Source organism: Anthonomus grandis, chromosome 7 (genome assembly GCF_022605725.1).
Source record: "Anthonomus grandis grandis chromosome 7, icAntGran1.3, whole genome shotgun sequence".
Taxonomy (NCBI): Eukaryota; Metazoa; Arthropoda; class Insecta; order Coleoptera; family Curculionidae; genus Anthonomus; species Anthonomus grandis.
In genome coordinates, this window is record NC_065552.1 from 5360101 (window position 1) to 5387653 (window position 27553).

Sequence of the window (27553 nt, forward strand, 5' to 3'; positions counted from 1 at the left end):
AAATCTCTATTAGAATCATAGTTTGTTTCATTTTTTATTGTATTTTCTTCAGTAATTAAACGTCTGCAATTTCATCCAACTGTGAGTCTGACTCATCAAAACCCACATCAAAATCAACCAAACACCTGGTTTCTTCACCACAGCAAAACCATTATAATAACCGTCATCATCATCATCATTCTTCAGTTTTCAAATTAAGTATATCACTTTCTTACGGTATAACAATACCGCGGGACAATATGAGAATTTCTTCAATGAAGAAAATCGGACTCGCCGGTCGTACTATACGAAAGAGCCAGAGAGAGACGCGGTTTTTTCATTTATCACGGGTGGGAGTGAGAAGGAGTAAATGTAGAAGAAGAGTTACCCACTGTTGTTTTAGTTGCTTCACGTGGTCAGTCCGCGGAAGATGACTCGATGTTAATAGGTGTAAAGTTATTGACAAAAGCGGTCGTACGACGGACCGATCAGTTTCCGGTACTTCTTACGAGTGTGATTTTGTTTGATGAAAATGTGATTTGGTATTGCCATCGGGATATTGCTTTAGTGTAAAGATTTTTAAATTTATTTTTTCAAAAGACTGTTTGGTTTCATTAGGAGAATCATTATCAGCAATCAGTTTTCCAATCAGGTATTGCTCAAGTGTTGTCATATTGTCTCTACATTTATTGTTTTTCAATCTCCATGATGAAATATTCTGAAATATTACTTCAGGTTATGGAACGGTTTTTAATTTTTGTTTTTGAAAATTTTTGAAAATCAAGGCTGATGACTTGAGATGTTCGATTTGATGATAGTATTGGTTAAATATGATTTAATTTTTCAATTTGGTGCTAAGAAAATAATAATTATTATTTATTATAGAATTACTGAAAAAATGTAATTTTTGGTTTTGAAGCAAAAAAATATGATTTAAAAAGATAGACAGAAAAAAGGAAAAATCAAGACATAAAAAAAGCTAAACGACAAAACTGAAGGTAAATACTTAAACTTAATAAAAAAGAGAATACTAAAAATATTAACAAACATAATATATATACAAAGTTAAAATAATTTATTTTACGAATGGAACTAAAAAAAAATATTAATTTAGCTTTTTATTAATTATTTATTAATTTAGCCACCAAAATATATCAGGGCCAAAAAGTATATATCTGTCCCAGGGCCAGACTATGTTAAGTCCAAAATGTTAATTTTTCAGTAGAGTAATTTTATTCCAAATATTTTACAAAATTTTAAATTACAAAAGACCAGTTTTTAAAATTTATTTTTTTATTGAAAATTTAAATTTTCCTTTAAGGATAAGAATAAAGAGTAGAAAAGCGATTTTAGCATTTACCTATTGTTTTTGATGTTTGTGACTTGGTCATACAATACAAACATAGTCTTCTTCGGATAATTTTAATTTTTTTTGGATTTAATTTTTATTTTAAGTCCCAAAGAAGGGACTTAATATATTTTTAAAACGTGTTAAGTCCACTTATCGTTAATGCATAATTCATTCAAAAAAAAAACTACAAATATTTATTTAAATATTCAAATAATTGTAATTAATAAAAGTTGGGTTATCTACATACAAACATTTTATAGTTTATTGTTTATTTATTGTTTATTGTTTACTAACTGAATCAGCTCTAGGTACAATTTTAATATTCCAGCAGCAATCCAGCAGCAATATAATTTACAATAATTTTACAAAACTCACAAAAGTATAAATAGATGTACACCTAGATTAGAATCTGTGTGTGTACAAAACAAAAGTAATTAAGAAGATAATATATATAATTCACAATTCACTTAAAGTTATATACTATATACCAAATATATCAATATACTATATACTATATTATACTATATACTAACTATATTAAAACCAAAGAATAAACCAAAATAATGATTAAATGAACTAATGATTTAAATCGCCCTAGTCAGAACAACAGATCTTAACCACAAATATACTGATAAAGCTGCATATACCGTATATTTAATTTGCAAATAAATAATTATCTACGCAACACCGTAGCAAAAACTTCAAAGTTTTCATGAAGCAACCTATTTATTTCTCTACTAAACATATGTATATTTCGAACTTCTCTAATACTACTTGGAAGAAGGTTAAAAAATTTTGGGCCAAGGTATGTTAAAAACCTTTGAGTAGTCGCTCTTGTCAGAAAAGGCACACTAACAGAATGCACTGCTTGGCTTCTAGTATAGCAACCCAAGTTCTCTATCGGTCGCCGCAAATCAGGATATTTATAGACAAATATTAGCACTGACTTAGCATACATTTGCTGTATTGTAAAAACGCGCGCTTCTTGGTATAAACGGTTTGAGGAGTATCTGGGATGTTTTCTTAAAATTACTCTTAAAAGGTATTTTTGAGTAATGTTTAAAATATTTATGGTACTGGCAAATGATCCTCCCCATATTGATATTCCATATCTAATGACTGATTCAGCCAAGGATGTATATAACATTTTTAAAATGTGGAGAGGCATACAATTTCTAAGATGATAAAATTTAAAAATTAGTTAACGAATTTTTATATTAATACTTTCTATATGTTTTTCCCATTTAATATTTTGATCGATAAAAATACCCAAATACTTTATACATGGAGTCCTACTTAAGGTTTCCATGCAAGCACATGGCTTCTCCTTTAATATGCACTGATATGTGTGTATTTTTAGTACATCTGTATTAATTTGATGGTTATCAAGAATGCTAAAACTCATAAATTTTGTTTTTTCAATATTTACTGCTAAACGATTTTCTTCCAGCCACCGACGAACCATTGCAAAATCTGAAGTTGCTCTCTCCACAGCATTCGCCCAGTTATCACCCTTTACCAACAAAACAGTGTCGTCCGCGTATGATACAAGTTTTCCAGATGTACTAAGAAAAAGAAGTTCATTGATATAGAGGGTGAATAGAAGAGGCCCCAGTACAGTACCTTGTGGAACACCACAATTTATTGTTTCAAAAACACTATACTCATCCTCCACCCTAACACATTGCTTTCTTTCAGTAAGATAATTTTTTATAAGAGTCCTGCTTAATCCCCTTATCTCGTAGTCGTCTAATTTATCAAGTAGAATATCGTGTGATACCGAGTCGAAGGCTTTAGCCAAATCTAAAAATATAGCTAACGGTTTTTGATTTTTTTCAATAGTTTTACAAATATGATTTGTTACCTCAAATAGTGCCTCTTCAGTTGACTTACCCTCTCTAAAACCATATTGGTTGGGAGATAAAATGTTGTTTTTCTGTAAGTGTTTTGAAAACCTAATGCGTATACAAGCTTCAAGTATTTTTGCTATATTACTAATAAGTGATATTGGGCGATAGTTGCCTGGAGAACACACGTCATTTCCCTTATATATCGGAACAACCACTGACTTCTTTAATTTATTCGGAATTATTCCTGTTAAAATAATACAATTAAAAACATGGGTCAAGGGTTTTGCAATATTATTCCGTATTTGCTTAAGTAAGGTACTCTTTAATCCATCTAACCCCGGTGCAGAATAGTTTTTTAGAGCATTTATATTTTTTAGAACTTCATCCTCAGTAATAGGCGTTAAAAACATAGTGGTACAATTTAAGCGGGAAAACTTATTTTTTTTATTACAATTTAATTTACTTGACATTGTTTTTCCTACGTTTATAAAAAATGTATTAAAAATATTTGCTACATCTTTTTTATCAGATTGAATCGTGTTATTTTCACATCTAAGTGATATTTTGTTTTTATTCATATTTTGATTAGTATTCAGTTCCTCATTTATAATTTTCCACATTTTTTTAGGATTTTGTTTAGTTTCATTAAACTTTTTTTGAAAGTACGAGTTTTTTGTTTGTTTTATTAGCATATTTAAAATATTACGGTAACTCTTATACTCATTTAACAGAGTTATATTATTTTTATTTTTTAGATAAGATATTTTTAATTTGTCTCGGTGTCGGATGGAATTAATTAAACCAGATGTGATCCAGGGTTTTAGTTTTTTATTTTTTGATGTAAAATTTACCTTTGTACTTGCCAATTGTATAGCATTTTTTATTATATTTTGAAAAAGTTCATATGTCTCCTCGCTTTGGTCTTTATCGTAAACAACTTCCCAGTTTGCCTCTTCCAGAGTTTTATTTAATTTATTATAGTCTATAGATATAACAAAAGTTTTATCGCATGATTTTTTTGAATTGTTATCAATTTTCTGTAGTTTCAGTGCAATAGGAAAATGATCCGTTACATCACTCTTTAGTATAAATGGTAAAAAGGTCAATTTATTTTTTATTTTGTTGGGACAGTAGATAAAAAAGTGGTCAATACAGGATTCACAATCTGATGTTACTCTAGTAGGTCTATTTATATAACTAAGAAAACCATTTTCAGTTAAAATATTTTTATAGTTATTTATTGTTACATTTTCGCTAAGCAAATTTAAGTTTATATCTCCCCCAAAAATACAAATGGCTTCATTATTTTTGTATTGCAATAATAAATGGTTTAGGTCATTTAAGAAAGCAGTGGTATCCGATGCAGGTGATTTATATAGAGCAAATATTTGATATTTGTTTTCCTTAAATTTAAAATTAAGATGTGTAAAAGTTACTTCATTATATTTAATATTAACAACATTTTCCACCAATATACCCTTTCTGACATAGACAAGCACTCCATCGTTTTGATTAAACCTTCCTTCAGAATAAAATACCTCAAAATTTAAAATTTTAAAAATATCCAAGCAGGTAATATACCAAGTTTCGGTTAATAAAATGATATCAAAGGTGCAACCCAGGCCTTCAACAAATACCAAAAACTCTTCAAAGTTTTTACCAGCGCTGCGAATGTTTATATGAATGAAGTTCAGTAGATCATTTTCATCAGAATAATACTCAATCGGACTAATATCTGAGGTTATAACATTGGCATAATTGCTCAGTTCGTTATGATAGTCTATAACAGCATTCATCTATGGTATAAATTTTTTTTTTTTTTTTTTCTATTTTATATATGATTTACCCAATGCAGCTAAAACAAGCATTACTCCCATGATTAGTTAAATAAAAGTAAAAAGAATAAATTAATTTAGCATATTATTTAAGTTTATATTAGTGTATATCACCATGTATGTTTACCGATACTTTACAATTACCATTGGCAAAAATACCATTTTAGGTTTAGATGCATGAAATACATTGCAATTTTTTTTTTCTTTTTTTTTACAAAAATTTCTATTATTATTATTCGTATCTACCTAGAAATACCTAATACATGCTTCCAACCTTGAATAGCCAATGAGCGGGACCTGACCAGTGTTAATATTAGAGAGCCTCCGCCGCCGCTGCCTCCGTGTTTAACAAATTGATTGCAATTTTCTTTCTCGTTGTAGCATTCCAAGCGAAAATTCTACCGTTTTCCGTCCATGCCATATTTTTTTCATATTTTTCCTTGGTTGACATTAATAGGTTATATCTATGTCGAGTTAAGTCTTCGAAAATAGAAACAGTAGTGTTCTTCAATTGTTTCTTCGCTAAGTAAATCTTATTCCGCATCATATTGTTTACAAAATTTATAATTATTGGGGCTGGTGCATTTGTCTTACGATTTTTTGGCTTTAATCGAAAGACATAGTCAATATCTTTTTGTAATATTTCTATATTTAATTTATCTGAGAAAAGGCTAGTTAAGATCTCTGATAGGTCTTCATTATCGGCTTCCTCAATTCTACAGATACGTATAGAGTTAGCCTTTGATTTTTGCTCTAAATGGTCAACACGAAACCGTAATTCAGTAATTTCTTTTTTATTACTTGCTACTTTTGCATCAATGACTTTTAGGGATTCACAGAACTGATCAATTTTTGACTCTATTTTCTTGATTTTTTCATTTAATTCACTTTTTATTTCATTAGAAAAGGTTTCACATACCTTCCTAATCAACTTTTCCAAATCGTCATCAGATTTTCCATCGGTTTTGTATGCACTTCTCGTGTTAGGTTCAGAGGTAATGTCGTTACGTCCCATACTGCTGCACCTCTCTAATATGGTAAATTAATCTGTGATTGGCTCAACGTTTAATAGACTAATTACTTGGTAGTCAATTGATGTGCGTTTCCACAACTTTAGGAGGATGATTTTCAAGTGGTTGCTTTCAGATATATTTGACTTTTAAAATTTTCTTTTTACAATAAATCAATAACAGGATGAAAACTGCGTGGAGCGTGCTAAAATACGTAAAAGTTTTTGCAAAAGGTTGTACTTTTTGGCTGAAAGTGGTTTAGGCCCTGCCCTAATAGGGGCAATCAATTAGTTCGTCTGGTGCTTCTGTTAAAGTCAACTTCCATAACCTCTTTTTCAAAGTCTGCTTTATAGTATAAAATCCCAGGATTATCTTTTCTAGCTTGCATATGAACCGCATGCGATATTAAAAAGTCTTTTCCCAAGTTATCCTTTTTCTGCTGAATATATGGTGCCGTCGAGCTATTAAAAAGTTGCTTAAACTCCTTAAAGTCAGAGGTTTCCATGTTGACAACAATAAAAGGCTTCTTTGTTCCACACAGCCGAATTACCCGCTGCCAATCCCAAGGATTCATAATCTGAAATTGCGGAAGTTTTTTTCTTTCACGCTCGATCACAGAATGAACAACATCAGCCTCCAAATGAGTGTGTCCTCTCGCTAGAAACTTATGATTAATAGTATTTATATTTGGTTTAATCTAAAAATATGACATAACCATTAAAATGTTTCTGTTTTGGCTGGGACAGTTATCGGACCAATCTCTTTTATCTCACCTGAAACACGTGTCTCTACCCATTTTATTTATCATAAAGCTACTTCATTTCCTCCGCGACCAGCTACGCTCTCATCCCACATCATGTAGAAACTTTTTTCATCCGTCACATCTTGTATTGTTAAGTTATATATCCACAGCTTAAGAGAATAGAAGCTTTGGGAGTTATGTAGATCTGGTGTTGGTAGACATTTCTGGAGATCAATCATTATAACTTTTGTTTCTCGTAAATTTTCCCTCGACTTTTTTTTATCTTCAGATTTAAGCTTATATCTATAGTTGGTATCTGCAATATGCTTGTCATAGTTAGTTTGCGCGCTTTGCCGTAATTCAAGAGATTCGGGCTGAAGCTCAATATCGCATAGGTCACAGGTGTCGTTGTCAGGACTCTTACGGAAGTAGTTATATTCATAGTTAAATATCTCTGAATATAACCACTCCTTTGCAATGTTTTCGGCTCCAAGACTATTCTTTTGAGATTCTTCTAAATAAAGATTATACATCCTACTTATATTCAATTGATTGCCGAGATTTTTCTTTTTTGTTTTTTCCCGGGAATAGTGTGACTCGTAAGCTGGAAATTTCGAAATTCGGGCTCGAACAGCGTTTCGGACCTCCTCGGAGATTTTGTTGACAGGTACGTGCTTTTCTCTTTTATCAGGTGTTATAATGCCTCCATCCTTTTTCTTTTTAATTGCAGTATCCACTGTTTGCTGAGAGATGCTCAGTGTATTTAAAAAAAACTTTTTGTAAAAATTTTCTTTTACTCCGCCTGTTTCAAAACTATAGTTATTAGTAAAATTTCTTTTTGACCAGTTACCTCCCTACGTCTTTTTATTGGTATTTGAGAAACGTTGGATGCTATGTATTACCTTCTTACATTTATTGTTTTTGATGGGCTCCAGAAATTCTTATGAATAATTTGGCGACGCTCCTGAGAAATTTTATTTCTATATAAGAGTTTGCAAGTATCACCACACGGTTCCTTAAGAGATTTCGATTTCATAATACGATTGCCACTGTCCGTTTTGTATTCTTATCCTGAATACCGATTCCTTTTTGTTAAATTTTTTTTCCAAATTTTTGTATCTCGTCTTCTTTTCGGGTGAGTATTTTAGCTTGTACTTCGCATTGATCTAGTTCAGCATTAGATGCACCTTCATCTTCATCTTGCTCAGCTTCATCTTCTAATTCTGATGATGAATAATTAGGATCCGCCACATCGTCATCACTGTCAAAATCTAATAATTCTCGGTCTGGAGTTCTATGCGATTGATGCTCCTCATCTTTTGCCGTTACATGTTTTTTTACTCTCCCTTCTGAATTATTCGAATCGGCGCTTAAACTAAATGCTGATTGCGATGGAAGTACACATCTTATTTGGGAATCCCCGTTTTCACGACTGGTGTTTTCTGAAAAACAAAAACATAAATTTATGGAAATTATTGGATTGATTGGATAAAATGTTATAAAATATTAGTCAAAATTATTTAAGCTAGATAGTTTATAAAATTTAAGTGCTTAGAAACTTACCAGGTGTTTCCATTTTATTGAATCCTATCTCTAAATTCATTTGAAGGTTCTCTGGATATTCAGGTTTACACCCGCTAGGAGGATCATCTTTTTTACCTTCGACAAATTCTGGAAAAATAATATTTCCTTTCTAAAATACCTATCACTTTTTTTTAATTTAACACAAATATATTAAGTTCTAATTATTATGCTATTTAATGCTAGGGGTAAACTATGTTAAGTGCATTCTATGACTTAATTAATGCAATAAAAACTATTAATTAGGACAATACGTTATTTAGTTTGTTAAAATAAGAGGTGCCTTCTATAGTAACAAGTATTTTTTACGTACCTGATTTTCTTATTCTGTTTGGACCTTGGTGATTTTCATCCTTTCCAGGTATTTCATTAGGTATATATATATATCTATATGGTTATATTTTTTTTTTTTTATTATTTATTAAATTTATATAATTAAAATTATATAAATATTTTTTTATATATCACCTTACCTTACCACCTTACCTAATATTTTAGCGGTCCTAGAAGACCATGGGGTCATCGAAGTTGACGGTGTCGATGACATTAATACCTACCTCAAAAAATACACCCTTAAAACAATTTTAATCTAACAATAATTTTTAGCACTCCCGAAAAAAATGTTTTTTTTACGGACTTAATACATTAGACTAAATACGAAATTCCAAGCCAAATAAGGTTTATGCGACTTAACATTGTTGTGGTATGAGGACTTAACATTTTTTTAAATTGGCTATTTACAATAATTTCATAAGATATGTTAAATCTAAAAATATCAAAAGATGCGGGGCATAATGTTATGTGATTTAAGGTTGATTTTTGTTAGTTTGAACATAGTCTGGCTCTGTGGTACAGATATAAAAATGATCTTAGATTTATCTAAAAAAACTCTAATAATTCCCATCCATAAATTAATAAATTCAAAAGAATAATAAAATTAAACTCACCAGGAACTAAAAAATAACAAGAAGACAGATGGAATAAGGAAAAAAATAAACTTTAGCATCATACAAGAAAATAATTTAATCCCAGATAATCAGTAATTTAAAAAAAAATTGGGAAAAATAAGAAAAACAAATAGAATATTCACTATATTTATTTATATTTCAGAAATGTGTTTTCTCCTATTGACAGAGTTTGCAGATTCATTTTTGGATATTCATATGATGTCACTAAGAAAAACCTACTGAGAGTATTGTACTAAAATATTCCCAGAATATTCTTTTTAGTGGATATTACAGAAAAAAAAGTATACAGTATATATGACTACAATGTTTTAAAACTGTTAAAGCGATAAATTTTTTATTTTTCTTTTTTTTTTTTCTAAAAATCGCCAAAAGTTCCCGAATTAAAAAAAAAAAATTAAGTATTCAAAGCTTGGATTAAAATGTCTTGATAAAATTAACTGATTTTTAATTACCATCCTAAATTTTTATTTTTAAAATATAAAATCTAATAAAATATAATTTTATACAAGTTTTGATTATATATTTTTTGCTATTTTTCTCCTTCTTTATTAAGATTTTTGCCATGAAGTTTATTCTCTTATTTCTTAATTTAATTAATTAACTCGTTTTAAATACAATTTAATTTATTTTAGGTCATTATATTTCTTGTTACTTCTATGTTAAAAATCTAATTATGTCAAATTGTTTTTTCGTAAGGCTTTCGAAGTTACATTTCTTTTTTACGGCATCTTTTATTGTTACAGATTTTCTTTTTAGTTATTTTAATAAACCTACTTTAATTATTTATTTGTTCGTTTTACTTTCTTTTCTGCCCTTATATCGTTCCATTTTTCATTACATTTCTCTTTCTGCTTCTCTTTCTGCTTAAATATATAAGAAAATAGGACAAAAAGATTAAAACGATAATATAAAAAAATACAAAAGTTTGATAGAGATTTTTCTAAGTATCAATTTAATGTTTTTTTATATAACCTGTGGCAATAATAATTTTTAAATCTTTGTTTGTTTCCTTATACCTTTCCGTTTTTTTTCCACCTCGTTTTCTTCTTTGCTTAATTTACCTTTTATAGGCAATAATCTATTTAATTTTTAGTCTTTTTATGTTTTTTCCACTATTCCTCGTACTAATTATTTTTTTTTTTAATTTCTAAAAAATTAAAAAATATTAAAAATATTATTCGATTGGATGATTTTTGCAGGAAGAAAAGAAACCAAAAACATAGAATATGAAAAAAGAAAAACCACATTATACAGATTATAAAATATCATACAGGAACAAAAAAACCGCTTTTTTGTTTTGTTCGCCTTATTTATTGTTTGTCATGCTCTTCTTAATTTAAAGCCTCTTTTTTTATTACTGTATGTATTTTTTAATCAATGATTTTAGTAGAAAGAAGAAAGAGAATAACTATATATGATAGAAGGTAAGGAGTAGAATCATTATTTACACAACAATTTTCCGTGTGAAAACCATTAAAATTAAAATTAAAAAAAAATTTAAATATAGAAAAAATTAAAATAAACAAACTAGAATTTTATAAAATAAGTGAATATAAAAACAAATAAACTTAAAAAGCACTAACGAAAACAAGGAAACTGGAGAAAAAAAATAAGTTCAAACTATAAAAAGCAATGATACCTTGTTTTTGCTAGGTCTTAATGTAATATTTTTTTAAATACCCTTTATGGTTGTTATTTTGCTTTCTATTTGATTACAGGGTGTCCCAAAATTAGTATACAAAACGCGAACCCAGTATTCTTTGGTCAAAAATAACCTCACTTTTTCCTATAAACATATATCGGTAAATGCCCCCCAAGGGAGCTACGCCCCTTTTAAAGGGGGCACCTGAAGATGGTTTTTTCCACTTATTTTCGAAACGGGTAAATATAAAAATGTTAAATTTTGGTATTCTCTCAATTTTGATATGCTGAATTTAGTTGTCATTTCATAATTTTCATTATTTAGTCAGGTGCGTATCATTTAGGGGGTGAGCCTAAAAAAATACTTAAAAAAATATTGTTTGCAAAATTTTTGTTTTTTTTTTCTTTAAATTTTAAAAATTTAAAGCTTTTTACATAAAAAAGTACCTCTTGGTCAATAATGCTAGGAATTACCATTTTCGAGAAAAACGCATTTAAAAATAACGCTGCATAGTATTATTAATAACAATTTTTATTAAAACTCAATAGCACGCTTCAAAAGTAAATTGACAAATAAAATTGCAAATAGATAAAAATACTAATTTATTTGAGGCAAATGTTTAAACAAGTTTCCGTTTTCCTAAATGCATAACCTGGATCTTTTATGAATGTTTTGGGTCGATCTAAGAATTTCAAATCGGTTTTCTCTTATTTGGCCTGCAGCTGCGAGAATTCGCCTCTGAAGCTCTTCTGGAGTATCAATTTCGGTGGCATAAATAATATTGCACATATTACCCCAAAGATAATAATCCAGAGGATTAAGGACGGGCGATCGTGCAGGCCAGTTTATTGGACCACCTCGGCCTATCCATCTGCCTGTAAAATTATTGTCCAGCCAGTTTCTCACCTGTCGGCTGTAGTGAGCTGGTGCCCCATCGAGCTGAAAAATCATTTCCAGCCGAGTTTCTATGGGAACATCGTCCAGTAAATCTCTGAAATTGTTTTGAAGAAAATTTAAATCATGACGACCAGTTCACCAGTGTGGCAAAATAATTGGGCCTACCAATTTATCTCCTATCAAACCCGCCCATACGTTAAAGGAAAATCTATGCTGAAAGTTAGTTCGTCGAACTACTCTCGGATTCTCGATGCTCCAAAAATGAGTATTACGGCTGTTAAGGCCCTTACTCTTAGAAAAAGTTGCCTCATCTGACCACAAAATTTTTTGATGAAGATTTGGGTGACTTAACATCCAATGACAAAAGTCTACTCGAGCTGGCAAATCTTCTTCTTCTAACTCCTGAACCCTTTTATAATGGAAAGGATGGTATCCTAACATCTTAGTCATTCTTCCAATCTGAAATTATTTTTAAATATTTTAAATTGCATAGGAAATAAGCCTAAACCTAAAGTAAGCCACTAAACATTCCAGTTAGTCGTCAAAAGGATTTGTTTTGGGGTGTTTGATGTTTGTGATAAGACTTATCCAAGTAAATAAAGTAAATAATAATAATTATAGTAATTAGAGTATTTTGAAATGAATTTAATGCGATCCGACGATAATAATTAATAACAACACTATTTATACCAATCTCAATTTTCAGTTATAAGTACTTTAAATTTAAATTTTTGGATAACAAATTAGGTACTTAATTATTTATTTATCATATTCAATTTTACTTACATTTAACTTTGGGATATTGGTAATCTCTTCTAAGGTTCGCAATGATATTTGAGGGTTTTCTTCAATTAAATTCAGTACTTCCCCATAACCATCATTTGCAATTGGTCTTCCTTGCCCTCGAGCACGTTCGAAGGATCCATATTCAAGTAAATTTCTATGAATTCTAACAAAAACTTTCCAATGTGGAAGCCTTCTTACAGGAAACCTCCGCCGATACTCTCGTGCAGCGGCATGTGCGTTTCCATTGCAAAACCCATACATAAAATGAATATCTACTTTTTCATGGGTCGAAAAGTCTTCCATAGTTAAAAAGATATTAATATTTTTATATTTACCCGTTTCGAAAATAAGTGGAAAAAACCATCTTCAGGTGCCCCCTTTAAAAGGGGCGTAGCTTCCTTAGGGGGCGTTTGCCGATATATGTTTATAGGAAAAAGTGAGGTTATTTTTGACCAAAGAATACAGGGTTCGCGTTTCGTCCACTAATTTTGGGACACCCTGTATATAGTTTTATAAGATGTTGAACTTGTTTCTACTCTTTTTTTTTCTTTCATGTTTTTTTCCATTTTCACCACGTCTTCTTCTCTTCTTACTTTCACTCTTATAGGCGTTATTTTATTTAATTTCTTGCCTTTTTATATTTTTACACGTCTCCTTGTGCTTATTACAAAATTAACTTGTTCTAGGTCTTTTTGTTTTGCTTCTTCTCAATATTTTCGTCTTTCTTTTCACGTATTTTAATTGACATCTATTCGTTGTTTCAATCTTCTACGTTTTAATTCTCTTATTTTATTATTTTTTCTGCTTTCAATTTTCTTTTTCAATTTCTGCTTCATATGTTTTATCCTTTTTTCACTTTTTATCATAATACCTAAAAATTTATCTTAAGTACACGATTCTTGCAAAAAAAAAGAGAAGGGAATAAAATATAAATAAGACGAAAAAAAGAACTGAATACAAACATATTTGAAACGGAAATGAATATAATCATTTGGTATACAAAAATTAGCCAAGCAAAAACTAAAAAAAAATATGAGAATAAATAGACATAAATTCAAATAAAAACGTAAATACAAAAAAATTAAATCTAATTAAAAAACAATTAAAAAGACAAGAAAATGGAGTCAATTATTAGGACGAAAATATTAAAAATCAAATAATTAAAAAAATGTTTTACAAGGTCTCAATTTTAATTTTTCTTAAATACTTTGTGTGTCGCAAATTTTTTTCTTTGGTTTTGTATTTGAATATTTGGGTCTTTTGGTATATTGGCTTTTACGCATTCTGTTTGCTTTACTTTGGTTCTTTAGGATTTTAATTCATTTGTGTAAATTTATGCAATTTTTATCGCTATATCTTTTGATTTTCCAGCTCGTTTTTCTCTTCGCTTTTTGCACTTTTAGTATACATATAACATCTGTTAGATTTTTTTAAAGTTTTTTGTCCCTATTCTAATTTGCTTTTTAGTTATTTTTACTCTAAACCTTGTCACTTTTTTTCTTTACTTCACGTTAGTCGATCGACGATTCCTGGTCTCGCTCTTCTTAGTTTTAAGCCTCTTCTTCTAATTCCTTTCATGCTTCTCATCTTTTTTTCGTTGTGTTTTTGAATTCTCTTCTTGCCTTATTTTTTTTTTCATTCTTCTTGGTGTTCCTTTTTTCTTACCAACCAGTTGGTATAAAACAATAAAACTCCACCTTTAACTTTCATAATTAAATAAATCCATCATTGCTGCTGTTTTTCTGTTTATTATATCCTTGCTTTTTGTGCCTTCATCTCTTCCTCTATTATCTTATTGATTGAACATAAAGATATTCATTTAAAAACTAATTAACTTTTTACAACTTTGTCGCATAAACGCTTTGATAGTTTCAAAAAAGGAAAAAGAAACGTACACCACGTACAAACTTAAATGAACATAAAATGAGTTTCTCACAAATCGGTGGGACCGATTCGCCGTAACGCCCTGTAGAAAATCAAAAGAATGGGATTTATATGATCACATGCGCACGTTCGCGTGGGACATTACGGAAATCGTGACCGACACCGTCGCTGTGGGTGGGACCCGTCAAAAATTCGCCGATTTTTATTGAAAGACGCCTTTTTCGGTCGTGGTTTATGCTTTTCTTTGGAAAAAATTAATTAATAAACGCTTTTTAATTTCGCTTTTTTTTTGTAGTATACACTATGTCCCATTTTATTAATATAATATCTTTATTTAACAAAAGTTGCAAACAGGGTTTGAGTACATACTTTTAGTTGTAAGGAGATGTTTTTCATGTTGTAACGTAATACAAGAACACACTCGTTTCTGGATCATTCTGATCCCTTTAGGACATTCATAACATCCAATCCTAATATGACACCATCTATGGTTTCTATCACTAGTACTGGCTGCCGGAATGTTGTTAAACTAATGGTAATTGTAGCTTCATGTAGTCCAATAACTTATATATACAATTACTTGTATACACCACCATCTTACATTCACGGTCTCATAGTTTTCCAAGCTTTCTCCAGGACGTGGCAACAGGTTTATTCTTATACGTGGCCAGCACTCAGCTAGCTTGGGCCCTATAAAGTTGACTGGTTGAAGTTTTCCTGGTTTGTTGGGTCTGTCAGCCTGAAAGGCTTGAGACATTGACGTTTAAGGTGCTCCTTCTAGGTTTCAAGCCAAAGATGATGTCAAAATCTTTCAATTAAAATTTTTTTGACTTTGAGGTCAAAAAAAGATGTAAGATAAATTTTTTGAAAAATAAATAGCATTTTCGTAATGTACGGGTCAAAATCATCAAAATAAAAAAAATGCATACCATTTTCATTTTTTCTAAAAAAATTATCTTATTTTTTTTTTGACCTCAAAGTCAACAAAAATTTTTTTTTACCTGGTGAAAATTAGTCCCACTGTAATAGCCATAACTCAGCTGCATCGCTGACTTCGGCAATGCGGTTTGCGGCTAGTTATACTGAAAGGATGAAGCTATATGCCAGTATACTCAGCTTTATCCAACTAGTTGAGAAGTAAAAAATATGGCGAAATTCGAGGAAATTTTTTTTTTTTAAACTTCTTCAAAATTTGTTTTCTTATAGATTTCGATCCGTACTTTACGAAAATGCTATTCATTTTTTCCAAAAAAAATATTTTATTTTTTTTTTGACCTCAAAGTCAAAAAAAAAATTTTTACATGGTGAAAACTAGTCCCACTCTGATAGTCATAACTCAGCTGCATCGCTTATTTCGGCAATGCGGTTTGCGGCTGGTTATATTGAAAGGATGAAGCTATATGCCAGTATACTCGGCTTTATCCAACTAGTTGAGAAATAAAAAATATGGCTATCAGAATTTGAACTATTTTGGTAACTTTGAAACTTTGAGGTCAAAAAAAAAATATAAGATAATTTTTTTGGAAAAAATGAATAGCATTTTCGTAATGTACGGGTCAAAATCATGAAAATAAAAAAAATGCATACCATTTTCATTTTTTCCAAAAAAATTATCTTATTTTTTTTTTGACCTCAAAGTCAACAAAAATTTTTTTTTACCTGGTGAAAATTAGTCCCACTGTAATAGCCATAACTCAGCTGCATCGCTGACTTCGGCAATGCGGTTTGCGGCTAGTTATACTAAAAGGATGAAGCTATATGCCAGTATACTCGGCTTTATCCAACTAGTTGAGAAATAAAAAATATGGCGAAATTCAGGGAAATTTTTTTTTTTTTAAACCTCTTGAAAATTTGTTTTCTTATAGATTTCGATCCGTACATTACGAAAATGCTATTCATTTTTTCCAAAAAAAATATTCTATATTTTTCAAGTCAAAAAAAAAAATTTACATGGTGAAAACTAGTCCCAGTCTGATAGTCATAACGCAGCTGCATCGCTGACTTCGGCAATGCGGTTTGCGGCTAGTTATACTAAAAGGATGAAGCTATATGCCAGTATACTCGGCTTTATCCAACTAGTTGAGAAATAAAAAATATGGCTATCAGAAGTTGAACTATTTTGGTAACTTTGAGGTCAAAAAAAAAATATAAGATAATTTTTTTGGAAAAAATGAATAGCATTTTCATAATCTACGGGTCGAAATCTATAAGAAAACAAATTTTCAAAAAGATTTAAAAACAAATTTTTTTTCCCTGAAAAAAATACATACCATTTTAATTTTTTCCAAAAAATAATCTTATATTTTTTTTGACTTCAAAATCAAAATAAAAATAATTTTTTTACATAGTAAAAACTAGTCCCACTCTGATAGCCATTACTCAGCTGCATCGCTGACTTCGGCAATGCAGTGTGCGGCTAGTTATAGTGAAAGGATGAAGCTATATGCCAGTTTACTCGGCTTCATCCAACTAGTTAAGAAACAAAAAATACTAGGCTAGATGGGCTCCATAAGTCTTAATAATACATAATCTCTGTTGAAGAAGAGATTCTAGAAGAGTTTCACCCCTTTCATTCCTATGTTCATATCTATGAGGTTCTACTACAAATTTTCACTCAGATCTTATCTCTTTCTCTCTCTTAGCTTTGACTTTGCTGTTTTCTGCATTCACAAAAGAAGACACAATGATTTCGCCAAGATAGAGAGCATGCAACTGGTTCAATCATGATCAGTTACGGTTTAATGATGATCTGTTTGGCACGACTAAATAATTTCAAACCTGCTCTTTCAGATAGAATTAGATTATTTAGGCATGTTGTTGTTTCCTGTTGTACAATAAATCTTGGAACTTGAATTTAAGGTAAAAAAGAAAAATTAAAACAAAAAATTAAAAACGCGCAAAATAAAAATATTTCATATAAATAAAGAAAAACTTTACAAACCAACGGTTACGCCACTGATCAGTACATAATAAACTAAAAGCACACGCCTGTCAAAACAGGTGTGGCTGTACGAAATCGACTATTTATGTTTTTCCTATATTTAGAAAAAATTACGGTTACGGATATTTAAGTAAACTTTGGTTCGCCTGGTCTGAGAACCGCCGATGTATGAGGTTCTCTTGTATACATCCGTGAAAAGTCGTCTATTTGTAATATTTAAAAAAATTATATTTAAATTTTAAGACTATAAGGGTCCAATCTCTTGAATGTTTGAATGGGTTTTTTTGAATTTTGAATATTGGCAAATTTTCATGTACATCTAATTTTCGATTGTTATTAACTAATTTAAGTAATATTAAATTATCTATTTCAACAGTTGTCAGTTTTTAAAACATGTACAACCATACTTAACTTTTCCATATTTCACATGAGCTAACATATTCTTTAAATCTGACATTAATTCTTCCTCTTGTTTGCCCTATGTACTTCTTATCATAATCGTAAGAATTATGTTCAATAATGATCCTGAAAATCAAAGACTATAAAGCACTCTATATAATCTGTTTTTTTTTCTCCGTTTTACGATCTTATTTTTATTGTACTTTCTTGTAATCTTCTTCTCTTTCTCTAATTCCTTTTTTTTGTCAGTTTTTTATGTAACATGATCGTTCTGTAATTTTCTGTGCTTTTTTCTTTATTATTTTTAGGCTGTATTATTTTTATGTTTACCACATTCTTCTCTTCCTTATTTGCCTCGTTTTTTAAATCGTTTGTTTTTGAAGTTGGTATTGGTGTTCTTTATTTTTACCTTTTAAGTGTATTTATTTTACTTTGATTTTTGTATCAGTAAATTTATCACTCGATTGTAATTTTTTTAATTATATTTTAAATGCTTTCTCTAAATGTTGTTTATATTTTTCTTTTAAATAATTTTTTTTTCTCTGATAATGGTTTATTGTGTTAATTTTCACTATTTCATTGTTTAAATTTCACACTAATTCATTGTTTTTAAGTCAAAATAATTTCTGTATTGTCTTGTATTTTTGCCTTTCTTAATTTGTTTGAATTTATTGTTTTTTTTTTTATTCAGCTCAACTCTCTTCTATATTTTGCCCTTATGTATAAAGCGTCGATTTTTCTTATTCTAATTTTCTTGCCTCGGTTTTTATTTTTTTCCTGTGTTATAACTTACTTCCTTTTCTTCTAATGATTCATTAAACCTATTATTCTTTTTATTTTTCTGTTCGTTAGCTAGTAAAAGACAGTCATTGAATTACTAATAAAGCATTAATTTAATTTTTTTTGCTTTCTTGAATTTTTTCATTGTTGTTTTTTCATTGTACCCAATATTTTTCGTATAATTCTTTTTTTTTCTGGTCAGTTCTTCATTATTTTTTTAATTGTTATTCTTGCTTTGATTACTTTACTATTTCATGAGTTAAGTTAACTAATTTTTCAATTTTTTTTGTTCTTTTAATTGTCTCTTTAGTATTTAGTGTTAATGATTTTTTTTATTTCCTTTAATTTTATAGCTATTTTCAGACGCTTCTTATTCTGTGCGTTCTTTTCTTAGTAATATGTTGGCTTGTATTATTTTTCTATCTCTATTTAATTAGTTTTGTGTTTGTTTTTCAGAATAACTTCCTTGGCTTTTCCCTGTTCTTATTGGTTTCTAAATAATCCCTTTTTAGTCTCTAATATTATTCTTTTTGACATTTAATATTTTTTCTTTTTTTTCCTTGTTTTTTTTTTAAATCTTTATCGTAGTTAACAATTTCCAATACTTGTGTACTTATCTACATAAGAAATTTCAGTATCGTAGATGAAGTTCGCAGGTTTAGGACCAAGAAATCAAAAACTTCCTTCTTTGAAAAGGTGCCGACGTTTCGACGTTTATTTACGTCTTTTTCAAGGCTGTAATTAACAAATAGAACATTTTTTTAAATAATTTATTTCATTATATGCATACTTTAAGAAAATTTTGTAACGCAAGGTGTAGATGTATACAGGGTGTTTCAGAACTATGGGATCAAACTTCTAGGGGTTGTTCAGTGCAACAGTAGGAGCGCCGGCTCACTTTGCTGTACAAGTACGCGAGTATTTGGTTCAGCGGTTTGGGCACCATTGGATTGCCAGAGGTGGAGCAGTTTCTTGGCCTCCTAGGTCACCCGATTTAACATCGCTCGATTTTTTCTTGTGGGGACATGTAAAGTCTTTAGTCTACAAAACTCCAGTAGAATCAGAGCTCGACTTAATTGGATGAATAACAGCAGCATTTGAAATCATTCAAAACGAGGATCAAATTTTTAGTGTAGTCCGCCGAAATCATGTGCGGCGTTTAAATCGGTGTATTTAGGTTGGAGGAAGACATTTCGAATAATTGTTGTGATGGTATCATATACAAAAGGTAAAAATAAATGCATCAGATCCTATTAATATTTTTTCTAAATTTAAACGCGTCTTAGGGCCGTAGTGGCGTAGTGACGCATTTCCGGACATGGGTTCCTATACTAAAATGGATTCTTTTGTTGCACTGAACAACCCTTAGAAGTTTGATCCCATAGTTCTGAAACACCCTGTATGTAGTGTTAATGATGCGAAGAAAAAAAAAATAAAAAAATAAGTTATTGTCTATAATGTGTGATTTATGTTATGTTTGTTCAAAGTATATTCACAAAAGCTTCGTCACAGTAAACAGGTAATTTTTTTAAAATCTTTAATTTGTCAGTATTATAGATATTGTGATTTTAATGTTGTATTTAATTTTTTTTACTTATTATTTTCATACATTTTTATTGCCTATAAATGAAGTGAAAACGAATTTTTTTTTTCTTATTAATCTGAAAAAAAAAAGCAATTTATGTTTATAATTTTAATGTTTTAAAATTAATATTCAGTTACGTGCTTAAAAAAAAATATTCTGTTTGTTAATAATAGCATCGAAAAAGACGTAAATAAACATCGGCATCTTTTCAAAAAATGAAGTTTTTGGTTAATCCTAATCCTGCGAACTCCATTTACGGTACTTATTAAGGACGCTACTTTTAGTCTAATATTTTTATATTTTTCTCGAATATATAATTCAATTAACTGAATTTTTTGATAAGCTTACTATTGCTGCTTTTCTCTCTTTTTCTTTATTTTCTAATTTATCTCTCTGCTCATTTCACTTTTGTCTATTTTTTTAACCTGCTGAATTTTTCCTTCAATTTTTTTTATTACATTTAATCTTTAATTTCTTCCTTTTTCATAAATCCTTTTAATGCATTTTTCATTTCTGTTTGATATAAGACTCAATTTAAGTATTTAATTTTATTGAAATATAGATATTTATTTTTTTTGTACCTGTGCGTCATTCCCTGTTCATCTGACTTATCTCTTTTTTATCCTCCTATTTTTTTTTTCATTTGTCATTCTTATTATATCTAATTATTAGATTTTTACTTTTTTTTCCTTTGAGTCTCGTATTTAAATATTTAATTTTAATGAAATATAGATACTTAATTTTTTTATATCTATGCGTCATTCTCTGTTCATCTAACTTGTCTCTCTTTGATTTTCCGGATTTTTTCTTTCTAATTTGTCTTCTTTTTTAATAAATTTTAATAATTAATTTGTAGGTTTTTTTTAAATTTTTTTTTCTCTGAATGCACTTTTTACCTTTTTGCTTTGGGTCTTGTATTTAATGTTTAACTTAGCTGCTATTTTTTTTATTAATTTTCTCTAATATATCCACTTTCTGTTTCATTTTTAGTTGTGTCGATCCTAGATCTCTATTAATTATTACACACTTTTTCATTACATTTTCTTGTTCATTATCCTGCATTTCTTCTTCCTTTTTTTAGTGTTTTCTTTCCATACAGTTTTTTTTCTCTTCTTTCTTTAAGACCAAATGTGTCTTCCTCTGTTCGATCCATTTCTTTCTCATTTGATTTTATGTTTCGTTCTTCTTAATTTCTCATTCCATTGAATTGCCTCCATCACCTAATTCCTCTTCACGGTTTCTTCCATTTGCTGTATACTCGCTTATTTTGTTTTTGGGCTCAATATATTTTATCACTTTTATTTTCTCTTTCATTCTTTACGTTCCATAATTCTTCCTTATCACATATTTTATTCATTAAGCCTGCAAGATCCGCCACTGATACATAACTTATAAAAACCGTGTCACACCAAGTCATAAGTCATATTGAAATTGACCAAAATTACACGTAAAATACAGTAAAAGTCAATTATGTTAAAGAAAACAGTATGGCAATCAATCTTGGGACACACACCATTGACACCTCTTTTTAATTCATTCGCAATAAGAGAGAGACGCGAAGACTTTTCGCATCCACACTATATAAAAATTAGAAAACTTCCCAAACAACGATTAATTGTTTGACAAATCTAATCTAAATTAAATATATATTTGATGCTAGACAATCGGGGATTTATCATGCGTAAAGCAATAAGCTTTGTTCGTCACAAAGTCCAAATCCATTTGAAAGTCGTCCTCTTTAGTAGGATATAAATTAAAATATATATATATTTTTTTTAAAATACTTTCATTACTTCACAGACATATTATGCCACCTTTTCGCATTTGTATAGTCAACGGTAATGGTACCGGCAAAACAAAACCGCACCATAGGTGGTACCATTTGTAATATAAATTGGTAGAGATTATAATTTTTTTTTATGTGTTACATTTCTATTCGGGGTAAGGTAAGGCCTAGGAACTACTTTTGACTGTGTTATAGTTACTGTATAAGAGATACTGGGTTTGTAACTTTATTTTAAAATATTAAATTTTATTTTAAATTAAAGGTTTTTTTTTAAATTCCATATGAGTACAGCGTCTTTGTCTTGTTCTTTGTCATCAAAAAAGAGTCTTTCTTGCTCTCACTTACGGTGGTATTAAACTTCTTTATATTGGAGAAGTTATGGTAGATCTTTTTAGACTCTTTGTTGATTAACTCCGATATTTTCGCAAACTCATATGAACATGCTGTCATTATATTTAACAACTGGCTTCACATCATCAACATCATCTTGTACAGAAGTACAAACACAGTCAGTATAAACAGTCTTGTTGTTCATTGTATAAGAAGAAATTGGTCTTTGTCAATTTTTGTATTTTTCAGGATAGTCTATATTATTTCATCTTCATTTTAATATTCTTTTTTACGCAGGATTTTTTCTTGATCTCATCTTCACTCTTATTACTCTTTATACTCAATATTTGACTGTTTATCCTCTTATCTTTTTTACCTTAACTTAACTTAATCTTTATAAGTCTTGTGCAATTTGCAATTATTATCTAAATTATAATTAAGTTAAGTTACTTCTTTTTCCGAAGCTATTACTTTGCATTTTTTTTATCGTTCTTATTTTGCTTCTTGCTCCTTTTTCATTTTGTTTGTCGTCCACATTTTCATATTTTTATTATTATTTGCGTCTTTATATTCTTCATTTTGTGCTTTCTTGATTTTTTTGTAATTTTTTTTTAATTCTTTTACTTGGTACAATATGTTTTTTCTAACAGTACTACTTTTCTTTTCTTTGTTTTTTTATGTATCTCTTACCTTACAACTTTTTTTTAACCTATTTATAGTCGTTCTCTTTGTCTCCCTCTAATTGGTATATTGTAAACTGGTCTTTTTATTTCTGATCTTTCTTCTTCATATACTACTGTTCTGATTCTTCGCCTTATTTTTCTTATTGCTCTATTCTTGGTTGGTCATTTCGGATGTTCTCCTTTTTATTCTTGTTTTTTTTAGACATGTTCTCGTTATTTATACATGTCTAATTGTCACTTTTTTACATCTTCAGTAGCATTTTTGTTCTTTGCTGCGCTTAATATAATTTTTTCGTTTAATTAACACACTTTTTCTCCATCATTTCTCTGATCCTCTACTGGTTTTCAATATTTTCTAGCCTGTTTGTGTAATTTCCGGTCTGCTTTTACAGTTTTAAATTGTTTTTTTTGCCCCTTTTCTATTGGTTCGTACAACAAAATTAAGTTTTAATAAAAAAATACATATTATACCTCTGGTACCGTATAAAAAGACAAGAAACAAAACACCTAAAAACCATCAGGAACGTGAGAACCAAAGTGGCCGGTGGGCGGCATCGTTCGCCGCTCGTGGGCGGCAATAAATCCGCACCGATGCTGCCAGGCTATCACATGACCATCTGTCACGCCGTTTGATTTGTCAATTCGGAAATCGGAAACCACCGGGAGTTTTCGCAGTCGAAGAAACCGATAAAACTTCACTAAAACCATCTCGAGACGAGCGTGATCATTTGTTGGACGGTCTAGATGTGGTGCTGCAATAATTCTCCTTTATAACATAAAATTCATTTAAATGCCATAATCCCAGTAGTATTTAGATAAGAAAACACCTATACGTGACCCATCGTATCATCTTAATAGTTGAGGAAGTGGGTCAAATATGGTCTTAGTTTGGTACACATGCGTTGATATTTTCCAATTGTTAAATATTAAATTAATTTTCAGAAAATGAGACAACGTAGGCGATGGAAGCTGTCCTGGTGCCTACTTCTCGTCATTCCATTGGCAACAGCTTCTTCCCTCCATGACGAACCTCCAAGAAATCGTAATGGTAACCACCAAACTGCTAAAACTGTAAATTCCTAATAACAAGAGTAACATTTTTTAGCTCAAAAGTCTCTTTTTTCACCCCGCATGGACTACAACCAATGGAAACCCTTGGGTCGAGGAGATCCTTTAAAGAACGACCCCACTTTTGACTACGTCCCACCTCAACTGGACCATGTGCATTACTGGATGGATCCTGAGCCCCAACCTCAATCGAACCCCACCAACGAGCATGGAAAAAAGACTGAGATTCTCCTGCTGGGGGTTTCCTCTAAAAAACCTGCCATTACTGCAAGTGATCGACGAGATACGGTCTACGAGCCCTACACAAAATACCATCAGGAAAAAAATTATTTCCATCATAACCAGAGGGTTGCTAGACCGAACTTTTTCCCTTCCATGACCTCACAGATTATACCAAGCATCATGTCCGTTGCCAATCAGATCCTTGATGGAACGGTATTTTCCAAGAACCAAGAACACAGGGTGCCTTATACGGTACTTATGCCACCCCCGATAGAAAATAAGGAGTCAAACTTAGTCTCTGAACCAATAGTGACTAGTCCAATGACCCAAAGACCTTTTACCCCAAGTCAGTACTACAGCTCCACTCCCTCTGGTAGGGTAACAGTTCAAGAATCGAATTTGATTTACCAGTCCAGCAGCCTGGTAAGTCAAAAGGAGTTTGAAGCAGTGCCATCTATTAGCTGGAAACTGCCTTCAACGACAGAATCTGTTCGTCATGGATATCAAGAACTTTCACCACCAAAGTCTTTTATACGTATCCAGTTCGCACCTCAAAACTATAGCAATAAGATCCTGGAAGCATCTGATAGCAACCATAATATAAATTACGTCACTCCACCTCCCTTAGATGAGAGTAAAATGACCTTTAAAGGCCACGTAAGTGACGACAATGATATTTCCGATAGTTACGTCAAAATTGAGAAACCACAAGCCCAAATAAACCATATGGGGGTTGAAATTGATAACATGCATCCCTTGCCCATCATTTTTCCGCATGCGGAGCATTTTGGTTACAACATGCAAACAATAAGGGATATGGAGACCATGAAGCCACCACCAGTGACTCAAAATCCAATTTTCACTCGACCAACGAACCCTGTAGCCAGTTTATTAAGGAAAGAGCATGTGAAACATGATTTGGAGTCAACTAACTACATCGGTAGCAGCTCTTCCATTCAACATACGTTCGTCAGCACACCTCAGCCAGAAGTTTTGACTGCAGCACCCACTTTAGCCACAACAATATCACATACTAGCACTATAGCACCGGAAATCACCACAGTGATGCCCACCACGACAGAAACTGTCACTACTATGCAAGCTTTGACCACAGATCCTATTTTTAAGCATTACAAGCAGCCAGCTGAACCACTAAGGGGCCCATTATACTTGATCATACAAGGACACTCAAAAGTAAAAACCTATAAGCCTGCAAAGCAAATCAATGGCATTATGGTGCAAGAATCCAATGAGATCCCTTATTCAAAAGACAGGAAGATTGACTATAATATTAAACATCTTCATGGTTATGACATGAAGGAAGACCTTATTCAGAAGTCTGAGACTATTGCAAGGCAAAGGCAAGCGAGAACAGGCAATTTGCAAACATTGAAGCATGTGGTTCAGACTGGCTTAGGAGCAATAGACTTTGAGGAAGGAAAGTTAGAAATGCAACGAAGAAGTGACGTGGACCTCGAGGAAACTGAACTGGAGGCTGGATTCGAAGTTGGTGATCAAGATGTTACTAGTGAAAAGTATTATAAAGGGATCGTTGAAGAGGCGAGGAAATTGAAAATTTAAGGGTTAATTAGTTTTGTGCCATTGAGATGCTTGAAAATGCTTTTGATAAAATATAGTTTTGTAATATAAGTTTTATTTAAACTTTTTTTGTTGTTTATTTATTTTTAAGAACATTTACTTCCAGTCAATACTATATTTATTCCTTGTGCCAGGATCAATTTTAGTTTACCATTTTAGGAGCTTGGGAAGTTAAAGGAAATTCAAAGCAGTGCACTAAGACAAAAAAACTTTAAATCAAACATAGTTAGACAAACACTTTTTAAATATTAAATACGTTCAATGAATTTTAAATTTTTAAGGAAATATTAAAAAATCAATTAAAAACCATTTGTTTACCGGTGTGAAGTTTTTCAATGAACCAAATATTAATATTTAAATTTTTATCTAAAATTAAATTAATATAGTTTTTTTTTAAATAAAAACAATCTTACTAAAATTAAGCGTTAAAAAATATTCCGAGGGGGTTAATGTAATTGTTTTTTATATATTGCAGCAATAGATGTCTCCCTTCCAAATGTCAAAATGTATATTGAGAGATATTAAGTTTCAGAAATGTTTGGTTATTAGGAATGTTAAATTGGGTAAACACTGAAGGTTTAAAGAAAAATTATGTACATTTGTAAGTCTTCGGAAATGGTCATCTTTTAATATATTTAAACCGGAAATTAATTATTAAGATAGAAGTTTCCCGTGTAATTGTCATTTTATCTCTATTATGAAAAACTGTGAGTTTTGCCTGTTATTAAAGATTTTGCTCCAAAATTAATTTATTCTTATATTAAAAGAAATTATTTTAGAATTAAACCATTTTAGGCATTAACGACAAGTTTTTCGTATTCATTTAAGTTATGTATAGCTTTAATAAACTTTGGAAGTATTATATTGTGCATATTCATTATAAATCTGTTTTGGGTATTTTACACTAAAATGGATTCAATTTCATTAGGAGTTATTAAATTATAAGCAAATTTAAAGATAGTAAAAAAAAATTGCTTTAGAATTTCGAAATAGAATTCGACTATTTAAATATTAGCAAAGGTTTTTTGCGTATCCATTTAAGTTGTAAGTATTCCTGGTTTTAATTAATTTTCGTAGTGTTATATGATGCCCAAATATAATAATAATATTATTCTTTATTTAGCATTAAAAACCTTCTTTCTTGTAAGCAGGAGTTCATAAATCTATTTTTCGTATTTTACTTTAAAATTAATTTAATTTCTTTTATAATTACTGAAATAATAAGCAAAATTTTAAATATAAAATTATTTCTGTAAGAAAGTGCTCTTCGTATCCATTTAAGTTATGCATAATATTTTTTTAATGTATGCTTATTTTTGTAATATAAATATTCTGATGTGCAGATGCTTTTTTAATTTTCTAGTTTTAAATAATTTGGAAATGTTCTATAGCGCATCATTAGAACAAAAAAAATTATAATAATAATAGTAAGATTCTTTATTTAGCATAAAAAAGTTACATATATATATAAGTAAACATATAAATTAAATAGTTTAAAAAAAAATTAAAACTTCGTACACCCAGTAACCTTCATTGCGAGCAGGAATTTATAAATCTATTTTACGGATTTTACTCTAAAATTGACTTAATTTCAATTATAATTAGTGGAATTAGAAGCAAATGCTCTTCGTATCC

At 30.2% G+C, this 27553-nt stretch overlaps 1 protein-coding gene across 2 annotated transcripts; it reads left to right on the top strand.

Moving 5' to 3' along the window:
• Positions 1–377: 377 nt before the first annotated feature.
• On the top strand, positions 378–25983 carry LOC126738647 (uncharacterized). Of its 2 annotated transcripts, none has more exons than XM_050444071.1 (3): positions 378–631; positions 23972–24077; positions 24135–25983. In XM_050444071.1, exons 2-3 carry the CDS (start codon positions 23975–23977, stop codon positions 25898–25900), a joined length of 1869 nt encoding a protein of 622 aa, XP_050300028.1. In that variant the 5' UTR covers positions 378–631; positions 23972–23974; the 3' UTR covers positions 25901–25983. The 2 variants fall into 2 exon arrangements, with proteins under 2 accessions (XP_050300028.1, XP_050300029.1); XM_050444072.1 differs by lacking the exon at positions 378–631 and adding an exon at positions 20135–20164.
• Positions 25984–27553: the final 1570 nt, after the last annotated feature.